Raw genomic sequence first — 15,078 nt, 5'->3', positions numbered from 1 at the left:
AAAGAGGGGGACGATATTAGGACTAATGGTGTTTGAAAATCCTCTCAGAGTTAGATTGCCTCCTAAGAAGGTATGTGTAGTGTCGGGGTAGGAGTCTTGAGCTTAACTGAAAAAGGCAGTGGAGTCAAGGTGTGTTCTTTTTAGTCATTTTGCTCTTAGAATGGCTAACAATTAGAGACTGTGTCATGATTGTTTTAAATTAATGGTAATTTCAATTCATAAATTATGAAGAAATTTTTTTATGAGTCACCTTAAAGTATGTTTGTTTTGTGGAGGACTTGCTGTAATCCTGAAAATTCCTAACAGTTCTTAACAGGTTTTACTAAGATTGAAACTTAACTCAGCGGCAATTTGGAAAGCTATGCTGTTTTACATTATTTTGATTATATGTAGCCTGACGTGCTGCAGTCCACGGGGTCGCAAAGAGTCGGACACAACTTAGCAGCTGAACAACAAATATAAAAGTTTTTCCTGTGTTCGTTACGTGTTGTCATTTGTTGTTTAGTTTTTTTTTCCTTCATGCTATATGCATTATAGATAAATTCATCCAAGAGTGATGTAATGCAAAATGACTTTTATATTCTCTTGTTTTACTATTAAGCAGAAATCAAAGAACAATCAGCAGAAGAGGATGCTGAAGCAGAAGTGGACAGCAGCAAGCAGCCGGTCCCAGCCCTTCAGCGTTCTGTGTCTGAGGAATCTGCAAGCTCCCTGGTCTCTGTTGGTGTGGAAGCCAAAATCAGGTTCGAGAAGGAATGCAGCTGGGTCAGAGATTAGTGACAGGAAGAAGGGCAGTGAGTTGACCAAGAGGAAATTCAGACAGCGCAAGCTTAGGACGCAAGCCTGGGTGGAATTTGAGAGCTGGTAGCTCTGTGTGTCCCTGGGGTGCAGTGAGTCTGGGGCTTGCGTGGCTGTAGGACAGAGCGGTGGTCTGGCCTGTTACTCTGCTCCCCTCAGACCAGAGCAGGGTGTTTCCAGTGTGCAGCTCCTAGACAAAGGAAAAAGTCTAAACTCTGAGCATAAGGACTGATTTTCTTATTTACTTGTAAATGTAAGCTTATACTCTTCTTCTTTACCCTCTCTCATTTTTAAAAAAAAGAAATATAGGATGTTATAACCTCTGTGTATATTTCAGCTTTGCAGTCTTGTTAGTTTTTAGATCTTTCTTGGAAGACATGAATAAAACTGAAAGCATCCATCGGTTGACTGTTCCCATCTCCGTGAAATGCTTTCTGTCTTTTGCTCTTGGCCCCTCTCCCTCCTTGTTTTGTCTTTGCTGGCTTCGGTGGAGACACCCCAGCTTTGTAATGCTGCAGTCCTCAGGTTGAAGTCCTCAGCATGTTCACTTCTGTTCAGTCTGATAGCTAGGTCCTGTCTGTGTGCCGATGAACACACATTTGAATTTCCAGGGCCGCCCTTTCTCTGAACTCTGGACTTTGCTGTCCATCTCTCTGCCTGACATCACTATTTGGGAGTATTCTAGACACTGCACTGTAACAGGCCCAGGACCACTCTTGATTCTCGACCCTGTGCCTACCCCAAATCTTCTCCCCAGGATTTCTTCATTTCAGTAAATATCACCAATATTCATCCAGTTGTTTAGGCCAAAACCTTTTGAGTTAATCCTTGATGTCTGTCTTTTCTCACACCTCACACCCTAAATTTTGTAGCTCGACTTTTAGAAGATGTCCCAGACAAGTACTCAGTGTCTTAACTTCCTACCACTCTTGGTTCAAGTCCCCGTTAACCTTAGGAGGCAGCAGCTGCCTTTTAGATGGTTTTGCCACTGCTATTTGCTTTCCCCAGTCCAGATTGTTTTTAGTGCAGTTGCAGAAATGATGATTCTAAAACATAAATCAAGTTTCCCTCAAACTGTCTTTAATGGCCATCTCTTCTGTTTACATTAAATATTTCAATAATACTAAAAATTTCAAATCTCTCCCATGTTCAACATCTTGGAGAAAGTTTGAAAATTTTCAAAATGAAAGATAAAAAATAAACAGTCTGCATTGCATTTACCCATTATTTCTGCTTTATTTCCCTTTGTGACACTTTTTATTTCCCAGCAGTTCATTTGATTATTTGTCCCCCTTTTATGTGAACTCTGTGAAAGCAATACTTTTCTCCTCTTTTTCTGCTGTTTATTGCATTGATAGTTTTTTTCTATTGGTTGCATATTATTGTTTTTAAGATGATATCCCTGAAGGTTCATGTTTCTTTTTTTTTTTTTCCCCCTTGGCCACACCCTGAGGCATGCAAGATCTTAGTTCCCTGACCAGGGATCAAACCCCCAGCCCAGCAGTGAAAGTACTGAGTCCTAACCACTGGACCCCAGGGAATTCCCAAGACTCATTTTTGTTGTTGTTGTTGTTGTTGTTGTCCAGTTGCTAAATTATGTCTGACTCCTTGCTACCCCATGAATTGCACCATGCCAGGCTTCCCTTACCTTCACCATCTCCCTGAGATTCCTCAAACTGTCCATTGAGTCGGTGATGCCATCCAACCATCTCATCCTCTGCTGTCCCCTTCTCCTCTTGCCTTCAGTCTTTCCCAGCATCACGGTCTTTTCCACTGAGTCAACTGTTCGTATCAGGTGGCCAAAGTATTGGAGCTTCAGCTTCAGCATCAGTCCTTCCAGTGAATATTCAGGGTTGATTTCCTTTAGGATGGACTTGTTTGATCTCCTTGCTGTCCAAGGGACTCTCAAGAGTCTTCTCCAACACCACAGTTCAAAAGCATCAATTCTTTGGCGCTCAGCCTTCTCTGTGCTCCAGCTCTCACATCTGTACCTAACCACTGGAAAAACCATAGCTTTGACCATGTTTTTTCATGAATTTCATTTGAACTTCAGATTTACAGTCCTAATTGATTTCTTAGATTTAGCGGTATAAATGCTTTATCATTTTCATATCTCTTTGCATTGATCATCTAGCACTTCATTTTCTAGTGATTTAAATACATCCTATTTCTGTTTTCTTTGTCGGCCCCCCAACCTTTTGCTTATTTTTAAAAACTCAGGTTTAGTTTATATACAGTAAAATTCACCCATTTAGTGGGTTTTGACAGTTGCATACTGTCATATAATCACTACCACAAAGATAAAGAACAGTTCCGTCACACTGAAAAACTCTCCCAGGCTCATTTGCTGTCACCCCTGATCCCATCTTCTCCCCGAGGCAGTCACTTACCTATTTTCTGACCCTGTAGTTTTGCCTTTGCAATAACATCATATGAATAGAATTGTGAATCGTGTGTCCTTTTGATTCTGGCCTTTTAACTTGGCATTATGCTTCGGAGAGTCGTCTGTGTGGCTGCATATGTCAGTAGCTGTTTGCTTTTTATTGCTGAGGTGGCTTTTGTTTATGGTGCCTGCTGCAGTTTATCATTTCCCGGTTAAGGAATATTTGGGTAATCTCTGCTTTGGGGCAGTTATGAATAAAATTGGGATAAATATTCACTTGCAGGTTTTGGTGTGAACCATAGCGTTTTTATTTCATTTAGTTGAATACCTAAGAGAGAAGTAATTTTTTTTAAATGCTGAAATATTTTTCAGTGTAGCTGTGCTGTTTTGCATTCCCACTCGTGGTGTGGAGTGGATTGGCAGGACATTTCTTGTTCTGATTCACCTTTGCTCGCAGGTGAACAAGGTGTCTCTCTGTCCTGGGGGCCTGTTGGAGACCTGGTCTGGTCTGGGTCTAGGACAGAGCCTTGCCCCCTCCTCCACGTTCCTCCATCTACAGCTGGTCTTGAGCATTGCAGGTGGAAACTTTTTCTCTCTCTCTGACAGCCTGTGGCCTTTGTTCCCCCTGGGAAAGTGGAGGAGGAAGATCTGGCTGGGTCTCTGTGTCTTCCTCCCTCCCTGAATTGCTTCACTTCTGCCCCCAGGTTTGTCCCGTGACTGGTGTGTTCCCAGGGCTCTTCCCCAGGCCCCAGGAGTGGCCCTGAGGCCCTGGGGAGGGGTGCGGAGGGAAGCTGGTGATGGGGCTAGAATTCACCGTGTGTCTCCGAGTCCCAGATGCTGTGTAGTCTCATACTGCCTCCGCTTGGCCTGGAGCAATTTATAAAATTGTCACTGAATTCATAAGCCTGCTTATACGACATCTGGGGGCCTCTTCCTCAGGTTAAGCAAGTGCTTGTGTGTCCTCTCTTTGTGGAAGCACCTTTCATTCAGTTGCAGGTGAATTGGCTGCTCTATGACTTCTGTATCAGAAGTGTTCAAGAAAAGTGAATTTGTATGTTGTGACCATGGGGCCAGAGCTCTCCGTGACTTTCCACCTCCAGAACAGAAGCTGGGAGTTTCCCTTGCGCGTCCTTTAAACTTAGCAATAAATTACTCTGGGCTGTCTGTCTTTATATCCTGCTTCTCATGTAACATTTCCTATTTCTTTAATAATTTGAATAGTTCTCAAAATATTTTCGTTGTGGATCTGTTGTGTGGTGAAATTTCTGAGTTCAGTGATTGCAGCCATGAAATTAAAAGACGCTTACTCCTTGGAAGGAAAGTTATGACCAACCTAGATAGCATATTATAAAGCAGAGACATTACTTTGCCAACAAAGGTCCGTCTAGTCAAGGCTATGGTTTTTCCAGCGGTCACGTATGGATGTGAGAGTTGGACTATAAAGAAAGCTGAGCACCAAAGAATTGATGCTTTTGAACTGTGGTGTTGGAGAAGACTCTTGAGAGTCCCTTGGACTGCAAGGAGATCCAACCAGTCCATCCTAAAGGAGATCATTCCTGGGTGTTCATTGGAAGGACTGATGGTGAAGCTAAAACTCCAATACTTTGGCCACCTGATGGGAAGAGCTGACTCATTTGAAAAGACCTTGATGCTGGAAAAGATTGAGGGCAGGAGGAGAAGGATGAGGATGAGATGGACAGCGGATGAGATGGTTGGATGGCATCACTGACTTGATGGACATGGGTTTGGGTGGACTCTGGGAGTTGGTGATGGACAGGGAGGCCTGGCGTGCTGCGGTTCATGGGGTTGCAAAGAGTCGGACATGACCGAGCAACTGAACTGAACAGAGACTTGGGAAGAATTTCATTATACCATCACATTTGAGTGCTAGTTTTGGATATAAATTGAAGGTTAAACTATTCTTTGTTAGTATTAATGCTTTAAAAGTGTTGCTCCATTTCCTAGTCAGTTGATGTTGATGTCCATCTGATTGTTGCTCCTCATAGGTAATGTTTCTAGGGAACAAAACAAACCAGAAACAGGGTATGCTGAAGAAAACGTACAAGGATATTGGTGGATAGCATCCTTGAGGCAAGAAGAACACTTTTCCCACATTGGACTTTATTTTTCTGAAAATAGACCACATGTAATTGTGTGTGTGTGTGTGTGTATCTATAGGCAGCACATTTATTACAAAACAGAAATAGATAATATTGGAAAAACTTAAAATAGGTAACTTATTTTTCTTTTAAAGGCAGTTTGTCAAGAGAGGTCCAGTATGAATTAAACTTACATTAAAAGATTGTGGATAATTCCTATCACCTGTTAATGCAAGACTGGGGTAGAGACTACAGAGCTGATGGTGGAAACTTCAATAATTGAGAAGAAAGATTTGAGGGCAGCAGCCATAACTATGTTGTAAAGAGAAAATACATCCAAGAGGAGTGGTTCTTTTTCATTCTGTTTTGTTCCTAAGCTCCCTTACCAAGTATATTTTCCATAAATAATAATTTTTTTGTCCTTTAGCTTTTAAAGTGGTCTCTTTTTTTAAAAAAATAATAGATTTTATTGTTTAGAACAACCTCAGGTTCATAGAAAAATTAAGCGGATGGAAGAGTCCCCATTCCCAACCCTCCCCGGCCTCCCTTTCCCCTGTTGTTAGCATCTTGCATTGGTGTGGTGTCTTTGTTACAACTGATAAACCAGTATTGAAACCTTGTGACTAAAGTTCATAGTTGCAGTAGTGTTCATTCTTTGTGTTACATAGTTCTGAGTTTTGATCAGTGTGTGATGTCGTGTACCTGCCTTAGTTACAGTGTAGCAAACGAGAGGTCTCACTGTTCCAGTTTCATCCTGTTCCCACTGCTCTTAGACCCTGTCCATCCCTTCCTCCCCACTCCATCACTAACTGCTCGTTAACCCACTTAGGTTTATGTTTGTGTATCTGTGTATCTGTGTGTGTATTATGCATAATGAATGTTCCATCTGGTTAAATAAAATTTGTTTACCACTTGCTTTACACAGCTGGGATATAGTTGAGTGGCCATTAAACCATACTGTCTTGTCCAACCTTAGCTTTTACTTTATTCCTTTTTAATACTTTGATTTTTTTTTTCTCGGAATCAGATTTAAAGTAAAATTGTTTTTCTAAGTACAAAATATAATTTTCTGGTATATTTACTATTTCTAAAAATCATGCTGTAGAAAAATAGAATTGTAAATGTTTAATTACTATAGATTTAAACACTTAGCTTGCACTAAAGACAGTATTTAATTTTAAAGCACAAGCATTTCTGCAGTTGTCTGGAACTTGAAATCGTTAAATAAAAGTACTTCTCTGTCTTTCTTCCTTTTCATTTTGCCAGTGAACAGCTCTGCGCTTTTTGTTACTGTGGTGAAAAAAGTTCCTTAGGACAAGGAGACTTAAAACAATTTAGAGTAACGCCTGGGTTTATTTTGCCATGGAAAAATCAGCCTTCTAACAAGAAAGACGTTGATGACAACAGCAATGGAACTTGTGAGAAAACACAAAACTCGGCACCACGAAAACAAAGAGGACAGAGAAAGTAAGCGATTTTGAATATAAATGGGTCAAATGCAGTAAGACTATATATAGTTTATTTTCATTGAAATGTTTAAGACTATATGAATGGTATTGTTACCAAACGATTTCTTGTGTTTCCAACATCCATACAATGCTTTATGACTTACCATTAACCCAGCAAACATTCATTTTCTCAAAAACTTCTTTGTTTAAAAAAAAGTTTAGTTGTATGTTAACAAAAAAGAAGAAAACTTTAAAGAACATAATATAAGCCTAGAGGGGATTCATATAAATGGAATGAAAATTTTTAAAAATTAATGAGATCTTTCTTTCCTTTTTCTAAATGTTTTAAATAGTTTGTAAGAATATAACATAACCGAATAGCAAAACCAAAGTGGTTTTTACTACTCATGTCCTTTAAGTGTCATTTATTTATTTGTGTTTACGCTTTGGAGAATGGTGAACTGTCCTGTAAACACTTACACTATAATACAGCTACCCTTTCTAAAGTTAAAGGTCTTTTTTAAATCAAAGAATTTACATGTATGTATATAGTTATAAATAAAATGTAATTAAAAAACATTTACCATTTGTATAATCATCCATGTATGTCTATATTCATGGATGTTTTAGTTCCCTAAAACTCTTACCTAATATGTTTATTTTTGGAATTAAATTTTTAAAATATATTTTAGTTTTGTTCGAAGGCCATCTTCATACGTGGACTTGACTTTAGTAGTTGAGGGAGTAGAAGTTTCTGTGGTTGATGAGAAAGTGTAAAAATTAATTTAGCTTGGAAGGCTCACCAGCTCTGGCCCTTGAGGGTGATGATGTAATCGCCCAAGTGCCTGCCTGGCTGCCGTCCAGGGTTTAGGACTGAGGCATTGTTGTGTTGTGCTTATTTGATTGGCTCCTTCTTTGGGACTGCTGCCAATGCCTTGAAGACCTGAAGTAGGAAATGAAACAATAACAAGAAAAACTCTTTTAAAAGAATTTAAGGTGGAACAGTTTAAGGAAGTTCAGAAGTACTGTATTTAAAGTTTTGGTGTTTTAAAGGCCATGGCTTACTTTACCTTTGTAATCAACTGAGTGCTCACATTCTAATAAACTATATCAGAAGTCCAGGAAACTTACAAAGTCCATCAGTCATTAGTAAATTTAACGGACTGGACCAAGTTATATACTGATGTTCTGCCTTGAATGATGGCAATTAATAAAGAACTGTTCTGGGAAGTACAATTGGGTTTCATTTATTTATTTTATAAGCTTAGTTAATTTTTAATGAAAACTTTTATGAGCTAAAAATAATTATGTAAAAATAACCTTGGTTTAGTGAAAGTCTTTATATGTACTTAAGTGTTTAACAAGTTATTACGTGATGATAACAGGCCAGTTAATGGACCTTAGGAATAAAGCATGTTTTCAAAATTTGGCAATCATTTAGCTTGGTAATGATTTTAAATATTTACAATATTTATGTTGCTAATGAGTTGTAAACCAGATAGACAGCCAGTTAATTTTTTTAATTTGAAAAGCAGGATTTTAAAATAGTTTTTCCCTCACAGTGTACTAAATATAAGAATGTATAATCAAGGAGTAGTTTCCTCTCTTTTTGGTTTGTTTTAGACTTAAGCTTTGGGCGGTGTGTATTTCTGCTCTTTCCTAAGCCGGACTCCTGTCACCCTTAGGGTTGACATCACATTGTCTGCATACATACTGACTGTAGAACCTTAAAGTCAAATTTGACTAACCTACTGCTTAGGAACTGGTTAGTAATAGAATGTTTAGTCATTCCATTGGTTTTTATACCTGTGCCCCCATCAAATTCTGGTGTAAAGAAAATATGTTCAATTTGTTCATCATTATAGACAAACTGTTGGTCTCGTTTTCCTCCCGATATATTGGCAGTGACTAGTAATGGAGAAGTCAATGGCACCCCACTCCAGTACTCTTGCCTGGAAAACCCCATGGATGGAGGAGCCTGGTAGGCTGCAGTCCATGGGGTTGCTAAGAGTCGGACACGACTGAGCGACTTCACTTTGACTTTTCACTTTCAAGCATTGGAGAAGGAAATGGCAACCCACTCCAGTGTTCTTGCCTGGAGAATCCCAGGGACGGGGGAGCCTGGTGGGCTGCCATCTATGGGGTCGCACAGAGTCGGACACGACTGAAGCGACTTAGCAGCAGCAGCGGCAGTAATGAAGGTGTATTTTCAGAAAGGGAGAGATCATAATTATAGGAAGGTTTGTTCTCATTTGTTTCACCGTGGGCATAGCATAGCATGGTGGACTTGGAATTACCATAGCATGGTAATTAAAAAAAAGTGAGTCTGTGCATTTCTGATGCTGCACATAAAAAATACTGGTTATTTTGTACATGGTTTGATATTTAAATGTACTTACTGAAAAATGTTAATACTTTTTCTCTTTCGATGATTCCAGGTTTAAAAAAGTTTAGTTCCCTGGTCATTGTGCTGATTTTCTCTTAATAGGAATCATGATAAATATCCAGCAGACAGATGTGCAGTGAGTTATGACCTATATTCAGTAGTGACTTAATCCAGAATTTATCATCAGACTGAATACTTTATCAGGAGAAAATTGAAGTTTTAGTGCCAACTATCTGGTTTCCCGTGTTTACTGGTAGACACATTAGCAGTCATTGTTTACTTACCAATCTCAATGAATATCTGAAGTTTTAGGGCTTTGAAAGTATGAAACGTCCCATCTGTGGTATATCTTATTCAGCATTCACTTTTATCAGGAACTTTTTGCTGTTGTTACACTATTTCCCTTATTCCCAAGTCACCGGGAGCTGTTTTGGTTTTGCTTTTGGCTTCTGGTTTGTGAGGTGAAGTCTTAGCGGAGGGTACGTGTAGCGTCGCAGCATAGATCGGCTGTCAAGATTGCTGAGACGTTCCCCTCCCCCTGCCTCCCTGGTCACACTTCGTAGTGGATTTTCACTTCCCCTGGGCAATAACCTTTCTTTCTGTAAACTTAACTGCTGGCTCTGTTGTTGGTAGCCCTTACCATAAAGCATGTTTGAGATTTCTGATTTGCTCAAGTTATGTTTTTTAAGCATTTAAGTAAGGCCAAAGGAAATATTCATTTTATATGACAACATACAGTGCCTGACTAGAATAGTAGAGTGTCAATTAAAAAATTAGAGATTTGTAGCATTTCATTATGGATTTGGAGACTTTTTTTTTAGTTGTTGCTTACATGATATAGCTACCCAGTTTTATATTAATATTAGTGCTATGAACAATGACATACATCCTAGAAGTTGTTTTATAAGCAGTTTATGCGAAATGAATTAAAATTGATTTGGCAATACCTCATATTTAAGTTGTTGCGAAGCGGAGCAGTTTTCTCCTTGTTCTCACTTTCACATCTGTTTCGTGTTGTGTTCTCTTCCAGGGAACGGCCTCAGCAGAGTGTCGTGGCTTATGTCAGTGTGAGCACGCAGACCGCTTCAGACGATCAGCCTGGGAACCTGTGGGATGAGCTCAGTCTGGTTGGCCTTCCTGATGCCATTGATGTCCAAGCTTTATTTGATCCTACAGGTATGAGCCAGTCTTCAGTAATAGCTACCTCTTAATTCTTGCAAGGCTTTTTAACTTGAGCCAGTTATCAACTTAATAGTAAATAGCATTCATCTAGAAATAATTATCACCGTTTTTAAAAACATCTTCGTTAAATATGCCTGCTTAGGTAAAGTAAATTGTCTAATTATGTTTAACTTATTTACCATCTGCACAGGGTCATAACTGGGCTGTGGATGCTTTTATAAATATTTGCATTTCGCTTGTGTAGACAGCAGTGGCATGGAAATCTGACAATTGCAGAAAGATAGATTATAAAGGGATCTGTGAAAACTTGGAACCATGGCAATCTGGGTCTTCCTAAAGTAGGGGTGAAGGATAATAGATCTTAGCCATGTGAATGTCCTGTAATACAGTGTAGTAGCCCATATTTATGACTCAGTGCAGTTGGGGCTTTGAGTAAATTTCATTGTGCAGTTGAACTGCATATAATTGTTCAAGTGATAGAAAATTTAAAGACTGAGTTGTTATTGATGATTGGTGTGGAATGCAATGGAAGAGTAGTATGTATATAGTTTGTCATAAAGTATGAAATAAATTTCCTTTATGTAAATATATCAAATAAAAACACAGTAATATTTAAATAAAGTGACTAGAAACTAATTTCTTGAAGAAGCAGTCGTTAATACAGTGTGTGCTGGAATCACTTGGAGGGTTTGTTAACATAGATTTCTGGGCACCACGGCCAGAGTGTTTGATTCGTAGGGCTTGGTTGTGATCTAAGATTGGCATTTATCGAAAGTTCCCAAATGATGCATTTTGAGAAGGGCTGCTTCAGTGGAGTCACAAATATAGGAGGCATTGTATATTCACATGTTAGAATCGATCGACTGAAGGGTTTTACGTCTTTACTTATTAGCATTAATATGTTTAATGTTTACTTATTTGCTTCTTTTCACTTTAACCATGTTAGGCACTTGTTGGGCTCACCACCGTTGTGTGGAGTGGTCACTGGGGGTGTGCCAGATGGAAGAACCATTATTAGTGAACGTGGACAGAGCTGTTGTCTCAGGGAGCACAGAAGTAAGTAGAAGAAACACACATTTAAACCAAAACTTTATAACATTTGCTGTGTCAACATAAAGATTCACTTGTAAGATTTATTAAATGATTACGGAAATGTAAAAACCCTTAAAATAGGAAATTATTGATATCCAAGGGTAGTTTGTGCAGACCACTAGATTATATAGTATGTTAAGTTGTGCAATAAACACTAATCTTTAAATGATTTACATTTAAATAAGAAATTAAAATTTTTAGAAATGGAGATTACTGACTGTACTTAGGCATCTTACACTTTTAAGGCAAAACTCTTTGACGAAGATTTAAATTAGGAGAGACAGGATTTGACACGTCTTTAGTCCACAATGTGAGCTAGTTCTATTTACTATTTTAAAAATTGATTAAAATAATTTCTTTTCAGTCAAGTTGGCAGTTTGGTTTGTCTTTCTGGCACTATCCCAAAGCGATACCATATACACAGTCTGCCATCTTTCAGAGCTTTCACTGTGACTTTAAATCAAAAAATAAATGTAGCATTTACCTTCTATCTATAAAGGCAACAAACCCTGTGAAGTAAAGTGGCTTTGCTGCTTAAAAATTCCCCGTGGTTTTTGACAAATATGTTTGGGAGAAGTGAAAACAGGCCTTCCAAAGGAATATTAAAAGTGGAATTTTTTGCCATAGAAATTACACAGATTTAATACAGGTAAACCTTTCAAAGGTATAGTTGAGACAAGGATTTAGATTTAAGTAATTATTCAGTTACTGTAACCTTTGATTTACTCAGATGATCAAATTGACCTAATTTAAATGGATGAGTAACTCTCACCTCTAACCTTAGTCAAGTTAGAGTGTTTGTTTTGGAAGTGTGGCCTTACATTTAAAGGCTTACATTATTACCACATTTTGAACAGTGTAATACCCGGTAATGATTTCCATAGTCTTAGCGTATTTGATGGCCAGGTCATCGTTGTGATAGGTCATGGAGCTGGCTCTTCCCTGAGCTTCTTAACAGTAGTTTTGGAATATTTTCTGACAGTGAGAAGCAGAAGCATTATGGGAAAGGCAGTGAAGAAAAGTGAAAAGGCACTTTGTGGTGTTGGGTTGTTGAACTTATTTTTGATAAGGCCACAGGGAAATGGGCACTCATATGCCTGGAATGCAAATGGGTGCATATCATCTGGAGAGAAGGTTGGTAGTGCCTCACAAACTATACATGCACTTATCTTTTGACCTTTCTGAGATTCTGTCCTGAAAATATGCCTTCAATAATACAGAAATTTGTGCCATTAAAGGTTAATAATTGCTAGCATTGTTTAATTTGCAGAATACTGTAAACAACCTAAATAACCACACAGAATAGAATGGTTAAATAAGCTATTATATCTTTTTGTATAGCTCTGACTCTTGGAACCATAGGAATGTTTCACCTACCCTGTAAATAAGCAATTACAGCTGTCTGGGCTCTGGGGGAACCTTAAAAGGAGTAGCCAAATTCACAGTGAAGGGGGTAGAGAAGAAACTGAGCCCTGAAAAATAGTGTATTGACTGGATACCCATAAAGCTAAAGACAGAATCAAACAGAAACTGCACATACATGCTTTAATCTAGTGAGCACTATTCTAAAATGATTCTTGTGGTGTTAGAATGGAGTTATCAGAGGCATCAATACAAACTCACGGTTTTTAGTATTTATATGGACAGATGCTGAAATCCAGGTAAGTGTATATGCAAGTGCTAGTATGCATGTGTGTATCTCCTAGCTCTGTCCTCTCTGAAAGCCTAGAAGCAGGGACTTCTAGCAGTGAGCCTGTCAAGTGCCCAGAGCTTGGTTTGTAACCAACGTTCTCCAATAAAGAGGACCAAGGCTCTTGAAAGCAAGGAAGTGCTGACTGAGATGGGGACTTGTTGAAAGCATAGGAGCCAACCTCAAGGAGCTCCTAAGAGCTGGACCAACTTGAGCAATAACAAAAATTAATGATAGTCTTGGGTTTTCATCCATAGAGTGATCCACACTGGTAAATAGATAAATAAGTAGCGAAGGTCAAATTACATCACTTCTCAGCTTAACACTCTTTAGCTACTTCCCATTTTGTTAAGAATAAAAAAAAAAAAAAAGCCAGTCATTACTGACCAGCTGGGTCTCCCTGATCTTCAGGATCCCCTCAGGCGCTTCTGAGACGTTGCTCGCAGTAACCCTTCCCCTCCCTCCCTTCCTTCTGCTGCCCTAACCTCCTCGGTCTTGCTGAGATCCATCCACCTTGGGCCTTTGCAGTTCCTGTTCCCTCTGTGCTGACTGTTCTCCTCAGATGCATGCATGGCTTCCTCCCTCGTTTCCTCTAGGTATTTACTCAAGTTTCCTTTATCTGGGAGGTCTTTGCTGGGCTCCCTGTTGAAAGTTTCAGGTGCCTCCTCCGTCACACCCCTGGTGGACTGTTCTCTCCTCTGTACTTACCGGCCTCTAACACAGTGTGTATTTACTTACTAGTCCTGTCTTGTCTCTCCTCACTAGATAAGAGTGCCATTCTGATAATTGTCTTTTTCTGTTTTGGTCATTCCTCAGGAAATGTTTGTGGCCTAAATGAATAGCACTAAAAATCATTCATGGAATCATTCATAGGTACGAGAAAAAAATAAGTGCCAGAGTGTTCAAGGAGGTCACCACTGTGGTGAATTTTATTCACGTTTATACATTTATACTTGTCAGAAGAACCCTTCTAAAATAGAGGACATTTTTATAGTTCTGCTTAAGTGATGAGGGTGGGGAGGTGTGACAATGACAGTCTTTGAAATCTCAAAAGATTCCTTAGGGGCAAAGTCTGTAAAAGTGCTGTTGAGCCCAGAACAGGCTTTATTTTACAAAAAAAAAAAAAAAAAAACGGTGTCACAAATTTGTTGACCATTATTAGGACAGCATGTGACTGAATAAATTATGGTACCTGCCTCTGTAAAGAAAATAAACATTTAATCTGTCTCTTCAAGATAAAGGTGATGTTTCAGCAATGAGAATGCAGTGACTTCTCAAAGAAACATGTGCTGGGGTTGAGCATTTTGGTAACAGATGTTTGGAACTGTGTCTATTGTTAGGTTATTGCCAGAAACAATGAAAGTTTGTACTCAAACAAACAACAAAATATTCTCACATTTGTTGCCAAAAAATCTTGGACACAGAATTTTCTGAGTAAAATATTCTAAAGCGTTGATGTATGTTTTAAACCCATTTGTTAAAAATTAATATTTTTTGACTCTGGAAAGTGAAACTCTGCTGGCTAATTTTTGAGAAGTTTGGCTGGGATTGAAAAATGGTCGTTGAAAACATGTGCCTCTGTTTAGATCCCCCTATTTTTGTAGGAATCCTTTTTTAAAAAACCTTCGACAGATGCTGAAATAAACTGAAGTAGAATTGGACCTTTCAATCTAAGGTGATGGAAAAGAACTAGATGCAAAGCTCAGATGGGGGTGTCTGTACGCTCTAAACTTTTGGGTTGTTCACATCTTTTAAGAAAGAAATGTTTGAGTACGTGTCCTTTTTGTCGTTGGAACATACATGTCTCTCCTTTCCATCAATTACCATGTGTCAATTTATGTTGTTACTGTGAGCACTGAATTACTTTTGGTGCCCCCACTAGGGCTGTAGGCGTCACGAGGGCGTGGATCCTGTGTGGGTTTGTCATTTTATCTCTGGTGCCTCAAGGAGTCGTGTCCTGAGTGGAGCCGGGCAGTGAAGGGCAGTGCTGAGCGCGGTGG

The 15,078-nt window shown here is 39.0% G+C and overlaps 1 protein-coding gene across 18 annotated transcripts in view; it reads left to right on the top strand.

Moving 5' to 3' along the window:
- The window catches only part of KMT2C (lysine methyltransferase 2C), a 246,845-nt gene that overhangs the window by 83,639 nt on the left and 148,128 nt on the right, over positions 1-15,078 (top strand). For 14 of the 18 annotated variants that reach the window (XR_005724389.1, XM_040260110.1, XM_040260119.1 and 11 more), the window contains exons 4-7: positions 602-743; positions 6,547-6,747; positions 10,145-10,290; positions 11,243-11,352. Coding sequence is in view for 17 of the 18 variants with exons in the window: in XM_040260110.1 (XP_040116044.1) it covers positions 602-743; positions 6,547-6,747; positions 10,145-10,290; positions 11,243-11,352 (599 nt within the window). In the remaining variant the exon portion in view is untranslated. The remainder of the gene's footprint in view (positions 1-601; positions 744-6,546; positions 6,748-10,144; positions 10,291-11,242; positions 11,353-15,078) is intronic. The other 4 variants (XM_040260112.1, XM_040260108.1, XM_040260123.1 and 1 more) reach the window with 1 other exon arrangement.

Source organism: Oryx dammah, unplaced genomic scaffold, assembly GCF_014754425.2.
Source record: "Oryx dammah isolate SB20612 unplaced genomic scaffold, SCBI_Odam_1.1 HiC_scaffold_18, whole genome shotgun sequence".
Lineage (NCBI taxonomy): Eukaryota > Metazoa > Chordata > Mammalia > Artiodactyla > Bovidae > Oryx > Oryx dammah.
This window is presented reverse-complemented; position numbering and strand designations above follow the sequence as displayed.